The sequence below is a fragment of the Dermacentor albipictus genome, unplaced genomic scaffold (genome assembly GCF_038994185.2).
Source record: "Dermacentor albipictus isolate Rhodes 1998 colony unplaced genomic scaffold, USDA_Dalb.pri_finalv2 scaffold_22, whole genome shotgun sequence".
In the NCBI taxonomy this organism is placed as follows: domain Eukaryota; kingdom Metazoa; phylum Arthropoda; class Arachnida; order Ixodida; family Ixodidae; genus Dermacentor; species Dermacentor albipictus.
In genome coordinates, this window is record NW_027225576.1 from 131,907 (window position 1) to 154,630 (window position 22,724).

Below are 22,724 nucleotides of genomic sequence, written 5' to 3' on the forward strand. Positions count from 1 at the left end.
TGCCCATTTCTTTTTCTTGATTTTGTTGTAAAGTGATGTCAGCCGCAATCGACTGCCTTGCAAGCGCTGATGGCACGTGCGTTTATCGTTTGATATCCTTCCCTTGTTCTCCCTTTCCCCTTATCTGTTTCGTATATATACGCTCCAAGACGGAAGCAATAAAGATTCATGTTCCAACCTTCGAACGGCGTGCTGTCGTATACAGTAAGACACGGCACGTGTGTCGTAACTATGTAACAGTGGCGACGAGGGTGGGACAGAACCCTCGAGGTGAAAAATGAATTAAGCCAGGCAGTTAAGCAGGAAGCAGCGGCTACGGAAATACCGACCATGGCTCATCGTCAACTACCGGAATACGATGACCAGTCCGACAACTGGAAGGCTTACATCACGAAGGCAGAAGCTTATTTTGAGGCAACTGTCGTCAGCGACTCGGGAAAGAAGAGGGCGCTGCTGGTAGCAGCATTGAGTACGCGCACCGTGCAAGTGCTCTCAGGACAGGTTGCACCGAGGAAGCCAAACTCGCTTACGTACGAGGAAGCAGTCAAAGTTTTGGATGACTACTTCGACCCCAAGTGTCATGAAATAACGGAGAGCTATCGGTTCTTCAATCGCTGCCAGTTGGAAGGTGAGCCCATTCAACGGTTCATCGTTGAAGTTCGCCGGATTGCGGATGGCTGTAATTTGGGTGGCATGCTAGACCGAATGCTTCGCAACAGGATTGTCTGTGGAGTTAGGTCGAGCGCTGTTCAGAAGCAGTTATTAGCGAAAACAGATTTGACGTTGAGGGAGGCTGAAACAATTGCCATATCAGCAGAAGCGGCGGAAAAAGATGCAAAGAAGATGTCATCTGACATTGAACCCATGCTGAAGGTCAATGCACGACAAGCTGATTAACTGGTGTCAGTATGTGGGCGTTGCGGAAGTCAGAAACACAACAGAAACGCCTGCGGCTGGGCGAAAGCGAGGTGTTACCACTGTGGTGTATGCGGCCATCTGGCGAAGATGTGCCAAAGCGACATGCGGAAAGGACGCCCAAAAGCAAGTTCACAATGCACGCAAGGAGATGCGTTTGCAGTAACAGTGGATGTCACTGAGGAGAATGCAGACGATGCACACATTTGGACACTAACCGCACCCTCCAATGGTCGGCTACCACCACCTATTCTTCGTACTTTCACATGGTGTGGCATTGACGTACCTATGATTGTGGACACCGGCTCCCCCGTCTGTGTTGTGTCCAAAGAGATTTTTGAGAAAAACCATGAACATTGGCCGCAATTAGAAACCGCATTCATTAAACTGTCCTGTTATCTTGGAGAACTTCCAGTATTAGGGAAACTGAGTATGTCACTGTCTTACAACGACAAGGAGGTCAAGAGTTCCTTGATGGTCCTGAACTGTTCAGGTCCGAGCCTCTGCGGACGAGAGTTGATTTCCAAGTTCAATGACGCAGGATCCTCGGTGTTGAACGTATCAGTGCAACAAAGCTCTGGTCCTCGAAGCAGCCGTACCCCCGCCATTCATGCCGTCCTGTCGGAGTTCAAAGACGTCTTCAGCCCCGAGCTGGGTCTAATTGACGGACACCCTGTCGATCTGAAGCTCAAGGAAGGCACCATGCCGAAATTTTGTAAGGCCCGTTCCCTTCCATTTGCTTTACGCAACAAAGTTTCGAAAGAGATTGATAGGCTCATAACGCCTGAAGTACTGTCACCTGTAACGCACGCCGAGTGGGCATTGTGCCTGTAATGAAGAAGAACGGCGTGGTTAGAATCTGCGTTGATTTTAAGGTGACCTTGAATCCCATCTGTGAACTGGAGCAGTACCCGTTGCCAGCTATTGATGACATTTTCACATGCCTGAACGGTGGGGACTGCTTCAGCACGCTGGATTTAAGAGACTCGTATAACCAAGTTCCCCTCGATCAGGACTCAAGGAAGATGTGTGTAATCAATACTCACCGTGGGTTATTTTGCTACAACTGACTGCCGTTTGGCATAGCTTCGACGCCTGCCATCTTCCAGCGGAAAATAGAAACAGTTCTGCAGGGCCTGACAGGTGTTCAGGCTTACCTTGACAACGTTTTGGTATCAGAAGAACTTGGTAGCACCGACAGGTTACGACAAGTACTGCAGCATTTTCGTGAACATGGAGTGAAGCTCAGACTTGAGAAATGCAGCTTTCGCCAAGAGGCAGTGACGTATCTGGGTCATAAAATTGATCCTGAAGGTCTGCATCCAATAGAGAAGCATGTTGAAGCAATCGCGCGAGCCCCCAACCCAGAAAATGTCCAGCAGTTGAGGTCGTTTCTGGGCATGATTAAATTTTATTCGAAGTTCGTGCCAAACATGTCTTCCGTACTTGCACCGCTGTACAAGTTATTGGAGAATAGCACACATTGGTTCTGGGGACATGCGCAAGAAGCAGCTTTTCGTGAAGCAAAAAAATGCCTTCGGGAAGCGGCTGTGCTGGCTCACTATGATCCCGAGAGACCCCTCAAGCTAGAGTGTGACGCTTCACAGGACAGAATAGGCGCCGTGCTTTTCCATACAAATTCCATACATTTGGAAAGATAAACAAACCTGTCGGGTTCCATTCTAGAACACTAACAAGGGCTGAGAAAAATTATTCCCAGCTTGAGAGGGAAGCCCTTGCTCTTGTGCTTGGAGTGTCCAAATTTCACGATTATCTCGTACGTCGAGAATTCATGTTGGTCACCGACCACCAGCCCCTCGTGGGCCTGCTGAAGGCGGATCGACCAACTCCAGCATTGGCAGCCGCCAGAATACAGCGCTGGGCACTGTACTTAGGTGGATTCCGCTATCAGCTTCAATACTCTTCTGGTAAACAACTGCTCAACGCTGACGCCCTTAGTAGACTGCCACAACAGACGTCTGAGCCAAAGCCACCAGAAGCGGACCCACCATACTATCTGCTGGCCTTGACTGTGTTCGATGAGGGAACTGTGTCAGTTGAGGAGCTAAGGCAGTTGACTGCTGGTGACCCTGCTCTCAGTCAAGTTATGCGATTCACTAAGAACGGTTGGCCACCCTGCGCAAAAGGCTTGAACACGAGCATCACACCTTTTTTTGACAAGAAATTGGAGCTTTCTTTGGCCCATAGGTTGTTATACTGGGGCCGGCGAGTAGTCGTTCCGATGGAGGCGCGACGTCGCATATTGTATGCATGCCGCGAAGGACGTGACAACAGCAAGATAGCCAGAACAAGAAGAATGCAGGTTTATTGGGAAGTGTTGCTTTTATAGCCGACCGAGTGATAACGGGCCGACCGTAGCGCGCATGTCAGGAACAGGCGCACAGTCATGCACGCGCCTGATACATCCTTTCGTGTGAACAAACAAAACAGACTCTTGACATTAGTTGAGGAATTCGATTAAATGCCTCGTCATAGCGAAGGCGTTGCGGGGGTCTAGTGTTCCGGGACGATCTTCTCGGAGCTGGGGTCGGCACATAATCCGGTGTTGGCCTTCCTTCTGTGTTGGCTGTGCACTGTTGTGCCCCATCAGTCGTTCGTGATGATTCCGAAGCCTGCGATGTTGATCCAGCCGAAGAATGCATTGCAGGTACCTGAGCGTTGTCGACAGGCGTGCTCGTTTCGGTTGTGTCGTCCCCGTCTTCGCTGCTTGTGTCAGCATACGGCTCATCAGTTCATATGAGGTGTTTGCGGTTGCGCCGCAGAACTTGCCCATCTTCAGTTACCAGCTATTAGGACCTTGGAGCTTGCGTGCCTCTTACCTCGCTTTCCGGGACCACGTTCTCGTTCCTTGCAGCCGTACTACGTCCCCTCGAGAAAGCCTCGGCAATGGTTTGCATTGTGCATGCTGGCAGTGCTTTTTCACCTCAGTGCAGGGTACTTCACGGAAGTCGGGAAGATTGGCTCGCAGGCGCCTCCCTTGCAACAATTCACCAGGGGATCGCCCGTCCTCAAGTGGAGCTGAGCAATAAGCCAGTAGTCCTTGCCAGAAGTCGTCCCCGGATTCCTGGGTTTTTTGCAAGATGCGTTTGACAATCTGTACACCTTTTTCTGCCAACCCATTTGACTGCGGGTAATGAGGACTAGAAGTTACTTGTGAAAAATCATAGTTTCGTGCAAACATGGCGAAGTCATAACTCGAAAACTGAGGACCATTGTCCGTGCAAACTTCTAACGGGACGCCATATCTTGCGAAGATAGCGCTTAGTGCAGCTATCGCAGTCCTTTAGGTAGTGTCCTGGAGTTGTTGAACCTCTGGAATGTTCGAGAAGGCATCATAAGCGACAAGGTAGGAGTCTCCAGCAAAGAAAAATATATCCACTCCAACCCTGTACCATGGGCATCTGGGAACTGACTGCATCAGTAGAGGTTCTTTTGCTTGCGCATAAGCATATTTCTTACAGGTTGAACAGCTTGCATGTAGCGTTGCAATTTCACTGTTAAGGCCTGGCCAAAAAACAAGGCTGCATGCCCTCTCTTTGCACTTTTGAACCCCAAGATGTCCCGCATGAATTCTGAACAAAATCTTTTGCATGCTCTGGGGCACAATTACTTTGGAACCTTTAAAAAGTACCCCATTCACTACAGATAGTTCTTGAGCAAAAGGCTTGAGTTCACCCTCAACGGGTTGGCTCCTTGACAAACGTTCCACCACTACCTGCAGGTAGCTGTCACGCGAAGTTTATGTCCGCAGTTCACGCTCTGTCGTTGGCGTCACCATGTAACCTAGGGACTGCACCGCGTGAATTTCCACGTTGTTAATGTTTGTGTCTTGTCTGCTGCAGTCATCAGCCGTGGATCGCGATAACATATCATCCAGAACTAGGTTCTTTCCCAAAATGTAGCATAAAACAAAGTCATACCTAAACAGACAAAGAAAAAACCTTTGCAGTTGGGGCGGTATGCCATCTATTGCTTTTTCCGCTATCGACACGAGTGGCTTGTGGTCAGTTTCTATGAGTAGCTTTCGCCCGTAGACGAATTGATGGAATTTTTCGCATCCGAAGCAAATGCCAAGGGCCTCCTTTTCAATCTGAGCGTATCTCTGCTCTGCCTGTGTGAGAGTGAGAACACTTGATGCATATGCTACGGGTCGCCAGTCATCGCTGTGACGTTGCAGCAGAGCTGCTCCTACACCATCCCGTGAAGCATCGCACGAAATCTTGGTTTCCTTTTGAGCGTCAAAAATAGCAAGCACGGGAGCTGTGGCCAAATCTTGTGTTACGCTCTTCCACTCCCTAGCATGGTTTTCAGTCCACTGAAAATCTGAGCGAGACTTGATAAGATCTCTCAACACCACTGTTCGTTCAGACAGACGCGGCACAAATTTTCCGAAGTAGTTTAACACTCCCAGCATGCGTTGAACATCGGGCTTGCTTGTTGGTTCCGGCATTTCAATCATGCTTTTAACGAGCTGTGGGTTCGGTAATATACCATTTGAGGTTATATGTCACCAAGAAACTTGATTTCTGTAACGCCGAACTTGCACTTTTGTGCCTTAAAAGTTAAGCCAGCTTTTTCGGCTGCTTTCAGGACAGCTACTTGGCGCTCGTCGTGCTCTTGCCGCGTTGAACCCCACACCAAAATGTCATCCATGCATACTAGTACGCCCTGTAGCCCGTCTAGAACTTGAGTCATTGTTTATTGAAACACTTCTGGTGCAGACGATATTCCAAACGGTAGACGCAAAAATCGGTATTTTCCAAAAGGCGACGAGAAAGTACTACATATCTTTGAGGTTTGCTCATCCAAAGCTATCTGGTGGTAGCCAGAGCTAGCATCCAAGCAGCTGAAGTACGTGGCGCCCGCTAACTTAGCTTCCAAGTTTTCACGCTTAGGGAGGGGGAAATGCTGCCTTTTCACCCGCTGATTGATATTCCTAGGATCCAAACACACTCGTAGACTGCCATCTTTTTTCTTCACAAGTACCAGGGGCCTTACCCAGTCAGTAGGCTCTGTTCTTTCACGATGATTTCAGCCCGCTCCATTCTTTCGAGTTCATCTTTGAGAGGCTCCTCCAGGGCCAAAGGAACACGACGAGCTGGCTGGACAAACGGTACTGCTCCAGGTTTCAGGACCATGTGATAGGGCTGCTTCAGGCAACCAAGTCCCTCGAAGACATGTCTGAAATCCTTCAGAGGACCATATACAGAAGCCACGTTCACAGCATCCACAGTACGGTGAACCATTCCCAAGGACTCACTGGCTTCTAGTCCCAGTATGGGCTGGCGACCATTTTTTACAATGAAGAATTTCACCGGAGTGTGTGCATTTCCAACACGCACAATTTTCGACACTGTCCCAAAGCACGTTATGACACCGCCGTTATACGCCCGCAGCACTGTGCTTGTCGGCTGTACTTCATTTGATGGAAGTTTCCGATAGCCTGAAAACGGCAAAAGGCTGGCTTGTGATCCGGTGTCTATCTTGAAGGAAATTCCCTGACCATTAACTTGAGCTTTTACAGTCCACTCATTGGTTTTTCCACCTTTACTGCAGACATCTAGGACATCAAAGTCGCTCTCTTGAAGTTTGCTGACTTCACTCACTTCTGTCGACTTCCTACAGCATATAGCAAAGTGATTGACACCTTGGCACACATAGCATTTTTTTCCAAATGCTGGGCACTGCTTCGGTCTGTGCTTGCGGTTACAACGCCTGCACTGCAACTGTTCCCCGCCAACCTTGCTCTCGTTTGTGCACCTCGAAATGGCATCGACGCAGCCGTCTGCTTTGCGCCACACCTCATTCTGTTGTGCAACTGACTCTGCAATTTTGCACATATTTTCCGCTTTCAATAACGTCAGCTTTTTCTCACGAAGCATCTTCTCCCGTAGCTTAGCGTTGTTGGTACCAAAGACAATTTGGTCTCTTACCAGTGAGCCGTGCGATGCTCCAAAGTTGCACTGCGAGGCTTGTTTACATCGTTTTACATCGCGAAAAATGGCCAAAAAGATCTATTTTTTGAAAATCACATTTTCAGTTTCTATAACTCTTTTGCTATCTGATTCCGAAATATCATCCATATAAGCCACGTAGAAGTGCTAAAAAAAGATTGTTTTATCAGCCAAGGTGGCGAAAAATTTCGCGAAAATCAAGAAAGAACCGCGTTTTTCAAGCCACAATATCTCTGGAACGGCGCAACCGAGCGCCGCCATCTTGGCCTCATTGCGAAGCGCATTTCTCCGTCTTCAAATTTGCCGCTTCAGCTATCTCCTCTGTACAGAAACAAGCACACAAGAAGCAAATGACTGAAGGTCGTGCCGGAGTCTGCGATTGGCCGCGCCTGCCACGTGACTCCAGCGCGGTTCGCCATTGGTCTGGCGCTCGCGTAGTCTGCTCGGCTCTTTCACGGCTTTTTGCACCTCGCGAGCCTGAAAGTTCAGTCTCCACTCGCCGTAATCTCGACGTGTCAAAACAGGTGCTACGCGGACATTGCGGTAGCGTGGCCGATCCCTACGTTTGTGGACGTCTCAGACCCACGGCAAAGTATTCCGATCATCGGTGACGCGGAGTTCGCGACCATGGTTCGTGCGCGGAGTCCTCGGACATGCGGCTAGGCCTTTCAGCACACAATGTTTCGGAATTCGTGACCAAGCACATTGTGCATGCAATCGTCGTAGCGCGGCTAAGCATTTCGCGCATAGGAGTCTCCGACTCCTCGATCAAGCACATCGCGCGCGGACATCTCGGGCCCTCACCTAAGCATGTTATGCATCGGCGCCTCCGACTGCGCGACTAAGTACTTCGAGCGCCGACTCCTCGAGCCCGCGTCTAGGCATTTCGCGCGTCGGCACCTAGGACTGCGCGAATAAGAGCATCGAGTGTCGACTCCTCGAGCCCGCGGCTAGGAATTTCGCGCGTCGGCACCTCGGAGTGCGCGAATAAGAGCATCGAGTGTCGACTCCTCGAGCCCGCAGCTAGGCATTTCGCGCGTCGGTACCTCGGAGTGCGCGAATAAGAGCATCGAGTGTCGACTCCTCGAGCCCGCGGCTAGGCATTTCGCGCGTCGGTACCTCGGAGTGCGCGAATAAGAGCATCGAGTGTCGACTCCTCGAGCCCGCGGCTATGAATTTCGCGCGTCGGCACCTCGGAGTGCGCGAATAAGAGCATCGAGTGTCGACTCCTCGAGCCCGCAGCTAGGCATTTCGCGCGTCGGCACCTCGGAGTGCGCGAATAAGAGCATCGAGTGTCGACTCCTCGAGCCCGCGGCTAGGCATTTCGCGCGTCGGTACCTCGGAGTGCGCGAATAAGAGCATCGAGTGTCGACTCCTCGAGCCCGCGGCTATGAATTTCGCGCGTCGGCACCTCGGAGTGCGCGAATAAGAGCATCGAGTGTCGACTCCTCGAGCCCGCAGCTAGGCATTTCGCGCGTCGGCACCTCGGAGTGCGCGAATAAGAGCATCGAGTGTCGACTCCTCGAGCCCGCGGCTAGGCATTTCGCGCGTCGGTACCTCGGAGTGCGCGAATAAGAGCATCGAGTGTCGACTCCTCGAGCCCGCAGCTAGGCATTTCGCGCGTCGGCACCTCGGAGTGCGCGAATAAGAGCATCGAGTGTCGACTCCTCGAGCCCGCGGCTAGGCATTTCGCGCGTCGGTACCTCGGAGTGCGCGAATAAGAGCATCGAGTGTCGACTCCTCGAGCCCGCGGCTAGGCATTTCGCGCGTCGGCACCTCGGAGTGCGCGAATAAGAGCATCGAGTGTCGACTCCTCGAGCCCGCGGCTAGGCATTTCGCGCGTCGGTACCTCGGAGTGCGCGAATAAGAGCATCGAGTGTCGACTCCCCGAGCCCGCGGCTATGAATTTCGCGCGTCGGCACCTCGGAGTGCGCGAATAAGAGCATCGAGTGTCGACTCCTCGAGCCCGCGGCTATGAATTTCGCGCGTTGGCACCTCGGAGTGCGCGAATAAGAGCATCGAGTGTCGACTCCTCGAGCCCGCAGCTAGGCATTTCGCGCGTCGGTACCTCGGAGTGCGCGAATAAGAGCATCGAGTGTCGACTCCTCGAGCCCGCGGCTAGGCATTTCGCGCGTCGGTACCTCGGAGTGCGCGAATAAGAGCATCGAGTGTCGACTCCTCGAGCCCGCAGCTAGGCATTTCGCGCGTCGGCACCTCGGAGTGCGCGAATAAGAGCATCGAGTGTCGACTCCTCGAGCCCGCGGCTATGAATTTCGCGCGTCGGCACCTCGGAGTGCGCGAATAAGAGCATCGAGTGTCGACTCCTCGAGCCCGCAGCTAGGCATTTCGCGCGTCGGCACCTCGGAGTGCGCGAATAAGAGCATCGAGTGTCGACTCCTCGAGCCCGCGGCTAGGCATTTCGCGCGTCGGTACCTCGGAGTGCGCGAATAAGAGCATCGAGTGTCGACTCCTCGAGCCCGCGGCTATGAATTTCGCGCGTCGGTACCTCGGAGTGCGCGAATAAGAGCATCGAGTGTCGACTCCTCGAGCCCGCAGCTAGGCATTTCGCGCGTCGGCACCTCGGAGTGCGCGAATAAGAGCATCGAGTGTCGACTCCTCGAGCCCGCGGCTATGAATTTCGCGCGTCGGCACCTCGGAGTGCGCGAATAAGAGCATCGAGTGTCGACTCCTCGAGCCCGCAGCTAGGCATTTCGCGCGTCGGCACCTCGGAGTGCGCGAATAAGAGCATCGAGTGTCGACTCCTCGAGCCCGCGGCTATGAATTTCGCGCGTCGGTACCTCGGAGTGCGCGAATAAGAGCATCGAGTGTCGACTCCTCGAGCCCGCAGCTAGGCATTTCGCGCGTCGGCACCTCGGAGTGCGCGAATAAGAGCATCGAGTGTCGACTCCTCGAGCCCGCAGCTAGGCATTTCGCGCGTCGGCACCTCGGAGTGCGCGAATAAGAGCATCGAGTGTCGACTCCTCGAGCACGCGGCTAGGCATTTCGCGCGTCGGTACCTCGGAGTGCGCGAATAAGAGCATCGAGTGTCGACTCCTCGAGCCCGCGGCTAGGCATTTCGCGCGTCGGTACCTCGGAGTGCGCGAATAAGAGCATCGAGTGTCGACTCCTCGAGCCCGCAGCTAGGCATTTCGCGCGTCGGCACCTCGGAGTGCGCGAATAAGAGCATCGAGTGTCGACTCCTCGAGCCCGCGGCTATGAATTTCGCGCGTCGGCACCTCGGAGTGCGCGAATAAGAGCATCGAGTGTCGACTCCTCGAGCCCGCAGCTAGGCATTTCGCGCGTCGGCACCTCGGAGTGCGCGAATAAGAGCATCGAGTGTCGACTCCTCGAGCCCGCGGCTAGGCATTTCGCGCGTCGGTACCTCGGAGTGCGCGAATAAGAGCATCGAGTGTCGACTCCTCGAGCCCGCGGCTATGAATTTCGCGCGTCGGCACCTCGGAGTGCGCGAATAAGAGCATCGAGTGTCGACTCCTCGAGCCCGCAGCTAGGCATTTCGCGCGTCGGCACCTAGGACTGCGCGAATAAGAGCATCGAGTGTCGACTCCTCGAGCCCGCGGCTAGGCATTTCGCGCGTCAGTACCTCGGACTGCGCGAATAAGAGCATCAAGTGTCGACTCCTCGAGCCCGCGGCTAGGCATTTCACGCGTCGGCACCTCGAACTGTGCGAACAAGAGCATCGAGTGTCGACTCCTCGCGCCAGCGAACCCTATCATACCCCCCCCCCCCCTCATAAACAGAACCGCATCATGAGCTCTGTTCACTAGGCCCCTTTGTGCTAGCACTACATCTGGCTGCAAAAGTGATCGAGGCAACATAACAAAAGTACAATTCTGGAAAGCACCTAGCAGCTGCATATCTATCACTGGCTCTCTGATCCTAAGTTCCACAGCCATTGTCAGGTGAAGATGACTTGGAAGGCTACTTACACTCAGAGCCTTCATTCAGTAACATGGTCAGTTCTACAAAATGAAAAAAAATGCCTCACTGATTGTAATGGAGACAGCTATAAATCAGGCAGCCTGCAGGTACAACAGTGGAACTATGTTCATGCCCACACAGAGTTCTGCACCTCGGTTTGAAAGCCAGGCAGCATGCTCTTTGTAGAGCATGGTGCCTAATAAAGTTTCTTGTGCTAGTTCAATGGCTAGTGTGCTATTATTTTGAGAGTGTGCAGTCACACATTTAGTATAACCATTCTTACAAAATATAGAGCTTCAAAGCGGTGCCATTTGTATTGCTGTAGATTCATTTCAGCAAAAGCTACATTTGTTTGAAACTTACATGCGTTTATTTCAGTTCGATGTTTTTCCACACTGCGCTCCGCCTTACGGGTGTTTTTTCTGGGTTGTTTTTGGCCAAAAATGACAAGGGTGGTATCATTTTATTTGTATTGAAATTATCTGGGGGGTGATGCTATTTTTATTAATCTCGCACAGTCATGAAAATTACATTCAGGTATAGTAATCACTGCTAATTAGAAAAAAATTTCATAATAAATGCAAGATTGTTTTCTTGTCCGCAGAATGCTTCCAAATTAATAAAAATAGCATCACCCCCTACAGTAGGTCTTTAGCAATGGTGTCATGCATTTAGTTTTTGGTTTAGCAAGATGAAAAAGCCCCGTAACGAGTTTGAAATTAATTTGACTTCAGACCTCAATATTTTTTGAACTGCTATAGCTATCAAAAATCTAATTACAGATCTGAAATCAGCACAAAAAATTACCCCAGTCAGTGGAGTTTATTAAAAATTCACCCAAAAATAAGAAAAAAATTTTTAGGACCCACGTCCCCCCTTAACTCACGTAAAAATTTTTCGAACGGTTCTCCTTCCGCTTGGGTCCTCGTGCGAAGCAGTTATCTTTCATGCACTTCGTTGGTCACCTCTGTGCAGTAGGCGTCGAACTTTTGTATTAAGGTCTTGTAGTCATCCTTGCTCTCGTTCGGCTCGAACTTGAAATTGTTGAAAACATCAAGCGCCTCGTCACCCGCGATGCTCAGCAGAAGTGCAGCTTTCGAAGCCTCACTTTTTGGCTCGTCTTTTACTTCCGTTGCTTGTAGGAAGAGCTCAAACTTTTGCTTGAAACGCTTCCACGATGCCGAGACGTTCCCCGCCAGACGCAGGGGCTCCGGTGCCTGCAGCCGTTCCATGCTTCGTACTCCACCGCTACCGAAGCTAGACCGTCGTAGCCACTTCTGACGCCATGTATGCGTGCTGCGAAGGACGTGACAACAGCAAGGTAGCCAGAACAAGAAGAACGCTGATTTATTGGGAAGTGTTGCTTTTATAGCCGACTGATTGATAATGGGCCGATCGTAGCGCGCATGTCAGGAACAGGCGCACAGTCATGATACAGCACAGTCATGCCTGATACACATAGTATACCTTTTGCATGAGATGCACTAAGGATCGTCCGTTATGAAGGCGGTGGCTAGGTCGTCATTCTAGTGGCCAGGGTTAGATCGCGAAATTGAGGCAGTGACAGCGTCATGTCAGAGTTGTGTTCAAAACCTGCCCATGCCAGCTACAGCAACGCCAAAAAGCTGGCCCGCTACTGTTGAAAAATGGGCAAGGGTGCATATCGATTTTGCAGGACCTATAGCAGGGAACATGATACTCGTGGTCGTGGACGCATACAACAAGTGGATTGAAGCTGTGCCACTCCGACAAGCAAACGCTTCATGCACAATCAACTGCCTGCGCGGTATCTTCTGCAGATTTGGCGTGCCGCGAACCATCGTATCCTATAATGGAACGCAGTTTACCGCTGACGAGTTCGCTACTTTTGTCAAGAGGAACAACATAACGCATCTGCGCACAGCTGTATATCACCCTCAATCAAACGGACTAGCAGAAAGGGCTGTCAGGACAATTAAGGACAGCCTCAAGAAGATTGGTGAGGGGCGGTTGGAAGATAATATAAACAGGCTGCTTTTCAATTACAGAAGGACACCTAACCGCTCTGGAAAATCACCGTCAGAGCTGCTCTTCGGATACAAAATTCTATCCCGTTTAGATACATGTTTCCCTCGTGTACACGCAGGGCCAGCCAACGAAGCAGACGAGTGGCCACTGCCATTACCTGAAGCTACCGTGTACGCCCACAACTTCGGAACGGGTGAGAAATGGACTCCACAAATTGTAGAGTCTACAACAGGCATGGTGAGCATTCGAACACCAGCCGGATCAGAAAGACGACATGTTTACCAGGTGCGGAACAGGCAAGATGCGAAGCCACCGCTTGGTAAAGACCAAGAAGCGCCAAAACGAGAATCAAGAACAGGTACTCCTCGTGACTACCCACTGTCGCCAAGAACGCCAGCCGAAGAAGGGGGCATAACAGAACCTGAGCATGAACTTCAGCCGGAACTCGCAGGGAGCAACGCTGAACCCGTCAGATCACCCCAAGCCTTGCAGCGCTCTACACATCAAAGAAAACCAGTACAGCGACTTCAGTATTAAAGGAGAAGAGATGTTGTAAAGTGACGTCGGCCGCAATCAGACTGCCTTGCAAGCGCTAACGGCATGTGCGTTTATCATATGATAACCTTCCCTTGTTCTCCCTTTCCCCCTCTCTGTTTCGTATATATAAGCTACGAGACGGAAGCAATAAAGATTCATGTTCCAACCTTCGAACGGTGTGCTGTCGTATACAGTAAGACATGGCACGTGTGTTGTAACTATGTAACAGATTTCAACTAAGATGTCATTAACTCGTGCTTGTTCCCTCACCCAATCTGCTCTTTTCTTATCCCTTAACGTTACACCCATCATTCTTCTTTCCATAGCTTGTTGCATCGTTCTCAATTTAAGTAGAACCCTTTTCGTAAGCCTCCAGGTTTCTGCCCCCAGGTGAGTACTGGTAAGACACAGCTGTTATACACTTTTCTCTTGAGAGATAATGGCAACCTGCTGTTCATGATCTGAGAATGCCTGCCTAATTCACCCCAGCCCATATTTATTCTTCTGATTATTTCATTGTCATGATCCGAATCCACGGTCACTACCTACCCTAAGTAGATGTATTCCCTTACCATTTCCAGTGCCTCGCTACCTATCATAAACTGCTGTTCTCTTCCAAGACTGGTAAACATTACTTCAGTTTCCTGCAGATTAATTTTTAGACCCTACCTTCTACTTTGCCTCTCCAGGTCAGTGAGCATGCATTGCAGTTGTTCCCCTGAGTTACTAAGCAAGGCAATATCATCAGCGAATCACAAGTTACTAAGGTATTCTCCATTAACTCTTTTCCCCAATTCTTCCCAATCCAGGTCTCTGAATACCTCCTGTAAACACGCTGTGAACAGCATGGGAGAGATCATATCTCCCTGCCTGACTCCCTTCTTTACTGGGATTTTGTGGCTTTCTTTATGGAGGACTACGGTGGCTGTGGAGCCGCTATAGATATCTTTCAGTATCTTTACATACGGCTCGTCTACACCCTGATTCCGTAATGCCTCCATGACTGCTGAGGTTTTGACTGAATCAAATGCTTTCTCATAATCAATGAAAGCTATATGTAAGGGTTGGTTATATTCCGCACATTTCTCTATCACCTGATTGATAGTGTGAATATGGGTCTATTGTTGAGTAGCCTTTACGAAAACCTGCTTGGTCCTTTGGTGGACATAAGTCTAAGGTGTTCCTGATTATAGTTGCGATTACCTTAGTAAATACTTTGTAGGTAACGGACAGTAAGCTGATCGATCTATAATTTTTCAGGTCTTTGGCGTCCTCTTTCTTATAGATTAAGATTAGGTTTGCATTCTTCCAAGATTCCCGTACGCTCGAGGTCATGAGGCATTGACTATATAGGGTGGCCAATTTTTCTTGAAGAATCTGCCCACTTTCCTTCAACAAATCTGTTGTTACCTGATCCTCCCCAGCTGCCTTCCCCCTTTGCATAGCTCCCAAGGCTTTCTTTACTTCTCCCGGCGTTACTTGTGGGATTTCAAATTCCTCTAGACTATTGTCTCTTCCATTGTCGTCGTGGGTGCCACTGGTACTGTATAAATCTCTATAGAACTCCTCAGCCACTTGAACTATCTCATTCATATTAGTAATGATATTGCCGGCTTTGTCTCTTAACGCATACATCTGATTCTTGCCTATTCCTAGTTTCTTCTTCGCTGCTTGTAGGCTTCCTCCATTCCTGAGAGCATACTCAATTCTATCCATATTATACTTCCTTATGTCAGCTATCTTTTGCTTGTTGATTAACTTGGAATGTTCTGCCAGTTCTATTCTAGCTGTAGGGTTAGAGGCTTTCATACGTTGGCGTTTCTTAATAAGATATTTCGTCTCCTGCGATAGCTTACTGGTATCTTGTCTAACGAAGTTACCACCGACTGCTATTGCACACTCCTTAATGATGCCCATAAGATTGTCGTTCATTGCTTCAAGACTAAGGTCCTCTTCTGTGTTAAAGCCCAATACCTTTTCCATAGCTTTATCCGGAATTCTTCTATTTTTCCTCTTACTGCTAACTCATTGTTCAGCGTCTTATGTACCAGTTTCTTCCGTTCCCTCCTCAAGTCTAGGCTAATTCGAGATCTTACCATCGTATGGTCACTGCAGTGCAACTTGCAGCGCACGTCCACATCTTGTAGGATGCCAAGGTTAGCGCAGAATATAAGGTATTTCATTTCTAGTCTCACCATTCGGGCTCCTCCGTGTCCACCTTCGGTTATCCCGCTTGCGGAAGAAGGTATTCATTATCTGATATTCGGTTCTGCAAACTCTGCTAATAAGTCTCCCCTGCTATTCCTAGAACCTATGCCATATTCCTATACTGTATTCCTCTTTTCTCCACTCTATTTTCCCTCTTTCCGCTAACTCATTGATCAACTTCTTATGTACCAGTTTCTTCTGTTCCCTCCTCAAGTATAGGCTAATTAAGCCTAATTAAGCCTAACTAATCTAATTAAGCCTAATGAGTTAGTGTACCATATGGTGTGGCTGTGATGAAAATTTGCCGCCTACCATTGTGATAACGGACCGCAGTCTGTCGCAGAAAGCTTGTCACATTAGTTCCTGCAGATGGCTCATCAGTGATTGGCTGTGAGGTTGTGTGTACGGGTTATATTGATGGCCATTGAAGTGGCATTCAGGTTTGTGGTCAACCAGCTGGCAACTACAGCGAGCGTGCATGCCAAGTTGGCCTGTGTGCTCGCATATGGGTAGAAAGCTCCGAACTGCACAAATTTGCGTGCATGAGCACTGAACTTGTGTATTCGATGCGATCAGCCGACCTTTCGGTGGCTAATTGGCCTGATCTTCACTCGTGCTCCTGTGCTTGCCACACACACACACTGCTTTTGTTGTTCCCTCTGCTCGCATATTGTCAACCAGTGAGGTCAGTCTGGCCGACCTGTTCGAACGTTGTACTGAAAAACATTGTGTGCTGTGGGAACGCTGCATGCAGCAAGGCCCCAGGGGTCAATCTGTCAATGGCTGCCATTGGCTGTTTTTAAGCAGACGCTGTTTCGATGCTAGCGCCAACTGACTTCTTCAGTTACGGGCCTAGCAGGAGGGCGGTACTTTGGTAAAATGGCGGAGCACACAATTGTTTACGTTGTCATGGCAACAGGAACAGCAGCCGCGCAGTGCCTCCTCCCCTAGCGCTCTTTGTTTTTTTTCTTTTTGTTTTTATTATGACGACCTGTTCCACACCCTTTCCACCCTTCCTCGTGTCCCGGGCACCTTTACTTTTGCTTTATTTTGCCTGTCCGTGGCGCATATTTTATTTCATCGCGCACGTTACACCAGGCATTGGCATTGTGAACTGGCACAGGGTGTGCCGTGGTTTCCTTATGTGTTTGCATGCACGCAGTCTTGTCCATATTTTGAGTATGCCAGCATATGCCAGAACATATATAAATACCACTTCCAACACAACAGATCTTTGGCCTCGTTTTATTGACTTCCGTTTCCGAAAAAAAAGATTTTCGCATAACTTAGTATGATACACGCTCAGAAAATGAACAAAAGTGAAAATTGCATGACATGTACATGACTACTAAACAACACAAAAGTTCACAGACAGTGAAATAAAAAATAAATAAAACTCAAGAAAACACTAAGGCCGTTTCTTGTGCACACTTATAAAAAAAAAGATATTTACATAATGCCCTAAAGACCAAAGTATAGAAGAGCTTCTGATGTGTGCACTGAGAGCTTCTGATATACTCACTGAGATATTGCACAAAACTGGACGATGTGTATGACATAGTTATGAGAACTAATGAAAAGGAAAATTCACTGATTATGGCAATAACAATGACACTCAAAATACCTGAAAAATGGAATAAAATTATGAGATTGTTTTATTGACAGCCATACCAAAAAAAAAAAAACTTGCTTATATACCTGCACAAAGGTATATGAAACGCATTACATGTTTATTACTACTGAACAAAATGAAAAAGCAGACATGGCAGAACAAAAAAACATTGCAGTAAAAACGTAAATACAAATTATTACATTATTTTGCACTTTCCCACAACTTGAGTAACGGTGGCAAGGGGGAACAGAAGGTAGTCAGCTTTTGCAGCAGCACATAGAAAACATTCGCATAAAGCCTTATTCCTCAATTAAAGACCAGGTAAAGTAAGCCAACAACACAGCTTTTCTTACATCCCGAATGCAATGCTTAGCAGCAAAATTAAGTCGTACCTCCTGGGCACTCCTTTGTGTATTAAGCACGAACTGTAAAAAATCTGCATTTAGGACACTTGCTATGCTCATGCTTTCCAGAAGGAAAAAAATTGCATCATGCCTACACATGAAGGTTGTTCACGTGGTTTTTCTATCGGTGATTACTGAGATAATTCACAAACACGGAACAGTAATTTTTCAGCTCTTAGTACGTTTGTAGAATGGTCACACACCCAAAAAGCACTGAGGGCAGAATGGAAAGCAGGGCGATTTGGTGCAGTTGCAGAATGAGACTTGGCACAGGAAAACAAGTCATAGACCCGGTGACAATGAGGAGGAACATCTATTTGTCAGCTTTCTCTGTCGGCAAAGAGGGAAGTGTAGCACAATCAAGGCGCAACGACGTCCTGAGACTCGTGGAGAACTCGCATGCAGAGGGCAGTGTTCGTGTACCTGCGTCTTACGTCTTTGGGTCTGCGCGCTCACCTGTTGTCTTTAGGCACCCGGAAGAACCTTGCAGGGCTTGTTTTTGAGGTATTCGTGCACCACTGCATGATGCACGAGCTGTGCGAGTTGTGAAACGGATCAAACATCGGAGCCCAAGCACACAGCTATCGAGGACCACGAAACTGTCTGCCCCGGTCAACGCACAGCAGCGCATGCTTCGCGATAACAGCAGATAACAAAACGTGAAACTTCATGTAACGGGCGAAGCTGGCGCAGTGCCGGCATGCGCACTCGGAGACGGTCGAAGGTGAGGGTGTTACATGGGGAGGACAAGGGAAGAGGAGTTGAGAGGAGGGGCAAAAGGGCACAGTGTCTTTGATCGGCGCACGTGAGTATACGCTGATATTGGAGGAAGCGCAAAGGAAGCGGATTTACTTTTCCGCCCTCCTGATTGATGCTGCCAATTAGCTCTGCCACCGAAGCAGCAGAGTTGCCGAGGCCGGGCAAGGCTCCGACCATGGCATAATCATTCACCGAAGGTACCAATATTCGAAAAATTGAATATTCGAGAATATAAATATTAGATATCTGATTTGCAAATTGAATTATTCAGATGTTCACTATTTGATTCGTAGTGGAATATTCAAGTATTTGCAGAGCCCTAAGTTTAAGTATCACTTAATTATCACACAGCTACAGGCAAGGTGCTGCAACCATGGAAATGATGCATCATCATGCTGAGCACATAGTGCGCCAACAGCCACCTCGTGGAAGCCATTGTAACCATAGCAATGACGCAATGGCCTTCGTGATAACATCATACACTACCTTAATGGCAGAGGACATGGGAAGGTCATCAACAAGCTGAGCAGGCCTCTCCCCTATCTTTTCTCTTCACCTTGATCTTTCTCATGGCCACTAAAGAATTCAAGCATCCACTGAGCAGGGAGACAGTTACGATGCTCTCAGCTCTTCATTTCCTACCTCCTTCTGCCTAATAAACTACTGCAGGGAAACCTCGTTAATATGTACTTGACGGGAATGCGGCATAACTACACACTAGACACTAGTATGTACTAACCGCCAAGTACAAATTTGCGTCTCCCGAAGTGCACCACTGCCACCAACAAAAAAATAAATGCGATGCTGCTGTAAAGTCGGCCAAAATATGTGCTACTAGGTTTTTTCTCTTTTTCTTTTCAAAGCGACACACACAAAAAAAAATCAACTCTTTTGCCATGGTGCATCGCAGAGGCGATGCACCATGGTGGTGCATCGCCAAAATACCAAAGGGGCACTTCGAAACTTTGGCATGGAACATGGTGGCAGAAATGGCAGCTGTATGAACGACTTGTGCAGCTTTCCCCTATGCATAAGTGCACGTTTGTAGTGATCTACTGCAGTCGAACCCACCTATGACAGTATTCAAAGGCCACGAAAAGTCCATTGTTATAATTGTTATAACCTAGTTGCATGAAAAAAATCAAAATGGGGGATGGCAGAACTGTTGTGATAAAGCCATAATGGCGAGAAGGCCAGTGTGCCCCTCCCCACCACCTACCTCCAACTGGCTGCTGATTGTGTCAACTCGTTTAACTGTTTAACTGTGCTTACTGCACGCTTCACTTGCCTGTAACAAGCTGCAGCTGTCAGCGTTCAAGAAGGGCACTGCTGTAACTGCAAAGCAGGGTCACGGGCAGCAAGTGATATGTCAATTCCATTGAGGCATTGCTTTGGTGACCTCAAAAGATGCCCATTAAAATATGCGAGGATGTTGCCATGGTAGCCTCTCGGCTTGAGAAATCCAGAAGAAATGCTAGGGCTAGATTGCCGCAAGCATGTCGCCACGTATTTCTCGCTGGCTTGCACGAAAAAAACCTCATGCCCATCAGCTTTGCTTGCTTTACGTGAAGCTTGCCGACATCCTTCTCCAAGGCATCCACATGTTCCACATAGTGTAGCGCAAGGTCCCTCGTGAAAATGAAGCCCTGCTGGGGGGACTGAATCATCCACGGGGGCCTCAGGACAATGTTGATGTAGCCTGCCCTATCATGTCATAGCTTCCGTCATCGCTCTCTGACATAAGCACATTCATGATGATCGCCTCATCGGTTAGAGGCACGTCGTTTCAAATCTATAGCATTGTGCTTTTTTTCACCGGCAATGTCGTGCATTGCCGATGATCAGCGGGGGGATCAGCTATCTTCCGTTTCGGCAGCAAGTCAAACAAGGCCATAGAGAAAGAAATTATGATGCTGAAAAACTATGTTTCCAGGAACGATTTCGACGGAGCCAGCAAAGACGAGCATGAGCGGCTGAATCCGTTGGCAGAGCTGTGCAGCATAAGGGTCCAGTGAGCAATCTGGGAGCAATGCCTAACATAGCCCAATGCTGTCAGTGAAGTTGGCGCATTTCAGTCATGTTTCGGAGGGCAGCGCGGCGTAGAGCTTTGGGCACAGCGAATTTGTGTTTGGAGGGGTGGAAGGGCGACGGGAGAGAGGTGTGTGACCCTGGCAATGTGGAGAAGACTGGAAAACAGCACGCGGTGGCATTCAGCAATTCGAATTTCTCTTTTTCCTTTTTCTTTTCAAGGATTTAACATTCCATTACCTTTCGGCACGGATACCCTGTAGCCAGACTTCATCATAACCAATAATGTGGTAGGGAGCATAGTAGTAAGCAGGTTATTTCACCATAGAAAACAGAGAAGTTGACAGTGCAGTAGCTTCTCAATGTTATAAGTGATATATTGTTCAGATTAATATAGTTATAAGTGGGTTTGACTGTGCTCAGCAAAACCGGCGCCTCTCCATTAAAAAGTGGTACGTGATGCCGCGTGGTGCCGATCATCCTGTGCGATTTGCATGCAGGTGATCACCTACTAAGCGCATGCCATCACCGTGCCAAAACGCTTGCTGGGGCAGTACTCTCAGGCAATCACTTTCAGGGATTGTTTCTCTTTCGAGAGATTTCGCATGACTCGACACTAGACTTGTCCATATATACAGCTGACGGTGTTTCTGGCGTGCCGCTTCTGGCCAGTGCCGTGCCGCTTCTGGCCATGCACGGGTGTGGCGCGTATCTTTTTGATCCAATGCGCTGATGACGGGCTGCTTTCATAACTGCAAGTGACATGCACTTGAAGCGGCCCCGCAAAGTAGTGGCAGAGAATGGTGGTGCTTTTGGGTTATGGCCTATTAAAAGTGTGCAGTAGGCTTCCAATGGCACTACGCACAGCACCACGTGTGCTGCCGAGCAGATACGTAGTTGAAAATGCTGAGAAAGTTGAAAAGCGATAAGTCATATTGGCACGCCTGTCAGTGGTTATATTCCTTGCTGAATCTGCCACCTCGCCTCCATGCATTTCTGCTGCTTATCTCTCTATAGGTGGTGCTGCACCTCTCGCAGAAGCAGAAATTATTGGTCGACTGATCTCTGTACTTTCAAAAAAGGCAGAAGATCCTTTCCGGCGCAGGATGGCCATTGGAGACACCGTGAGCTAAGACAGCGCAGTTAAACTTAGCAAAGAAGAATGGTCATGGTACCTACTAACCGGTAGTCATATGACGAGCCACTATGGCTTAAGTGGTCAGCCAATACTCAATGGAGACTGGGTCGCGGACTCATCGCAACTACACTTCAACCATTATAGTATGTTTTAAGCAGGTACATGTTGTCACATAGTAGTGACGGTAAAGAACACAGTAGCAATATTGTGAATGACGAGACTAACTTTTATTGGGCGAACCAGTGTCCACGAAAACAGGCTACACTTAAAACACAATGATAGCAGCGTTCGTTAGGTTCAAGCAAATCATTAGGTTCATGCTTTTCACAATCTCTGAAAACTGTCTGAGACATGCGGAGGTCTCATATGAGCTTCAGATAGGCATATATTTTGAATTATCAATATGTCGAACTATTTCATGATCCCCTTCAAGTTCAATATATCCAGGGTCGATTGTTTTGCAACTTGCATTTAAACAGCTGTGCAACTATTTGTTAAAAAAAAAAAAAGCTGAACTTTGGAGACTGTATAGCTTAAATAATTTCCACTTAGAAGGAAAGTTTCTTTCATGTGTGTTTAATACTTTTCTTGATAATGCAATCGTTATTAGGCAATGCATTCCTAATAGTGGATCATATTTGTGCTCATTTTTCTGGGAAGCTACTAAAGGCATTAGTCTGAGGTTTTATATTAAGAAACTAGAAGCCTGAATTTAAAATCTCAACGTATACTTTTCCAATAAAGCGAATGGTAACGTCACAGCAAATGTATGAACTTTCTGTCTGTTTTTTTTTTCACTGTGATTATAAATAACGTCAACATAGCCTTTGAACTGTGCTGAAACCTTAGCATGCATCGCTCAAAAACCAACAGGCATGGTCCCTCTCTATTTTTATACACATGAATCACTGCAGGAAAGCAGAAATTTATATTATTTTCATCTTGCAGAGAAAATTGTCGCCTAGTGCCACCTACATGGACGGAATAAATGTGATGAACCAAGAAGTTCACTGTTCCTCCGACTGGGACGGGTCAGAACATTTTACCTCAGTTGCGAATGTTTTAGACCTCTCCAACACGAGCTCCCATTGCACCCCTTCATCTTGCGTGCTGCTGCTGACTACTTGTTGCTGGGCTAGGTCGCAGTAAGGAGGGCTGGGTGCACATTGCACGAAGCAAGGACGGATTGTCTATTGTGCACT

The 22,724-nt window shown here is 48.5% G+C and overlaps 2 protein-coding genes across 2 annotated transcripts in view; both read left to right on the forward strand.

The window, feature by feature from the left end:
* Window positions 1–22,724, forward strand: part of LOC139052412 (valine--tRNA ligase, mitochondrial-like) — a gene marked incomplete at its 5' end in the record, with an annotated part of 290,547 nt that overhangs the window by 130,235 nt on the left and 137,588 nt on the right. The gene's annotated exons all lie outside the window — the stretch shown is intronic.
* On the forward strand, window positions 1,021–13,475 carry LOC139052407 (uncharacterized). The gene is made up of 3 exons (XM_070529502.1): window positions 1,021–1,630; window positions 2,721–2,843; window positions 12,955–13,475. The coding sequence occupies exons 1-3, from the start codon at window positions 1,021–1,023 to the stop codon at window positions 13,371–13,373; spliced, it is 1,152 nt and encodes a 383-aa protein (XP_070385603.1). The 3' UTR covers window positions 13,374–13,475.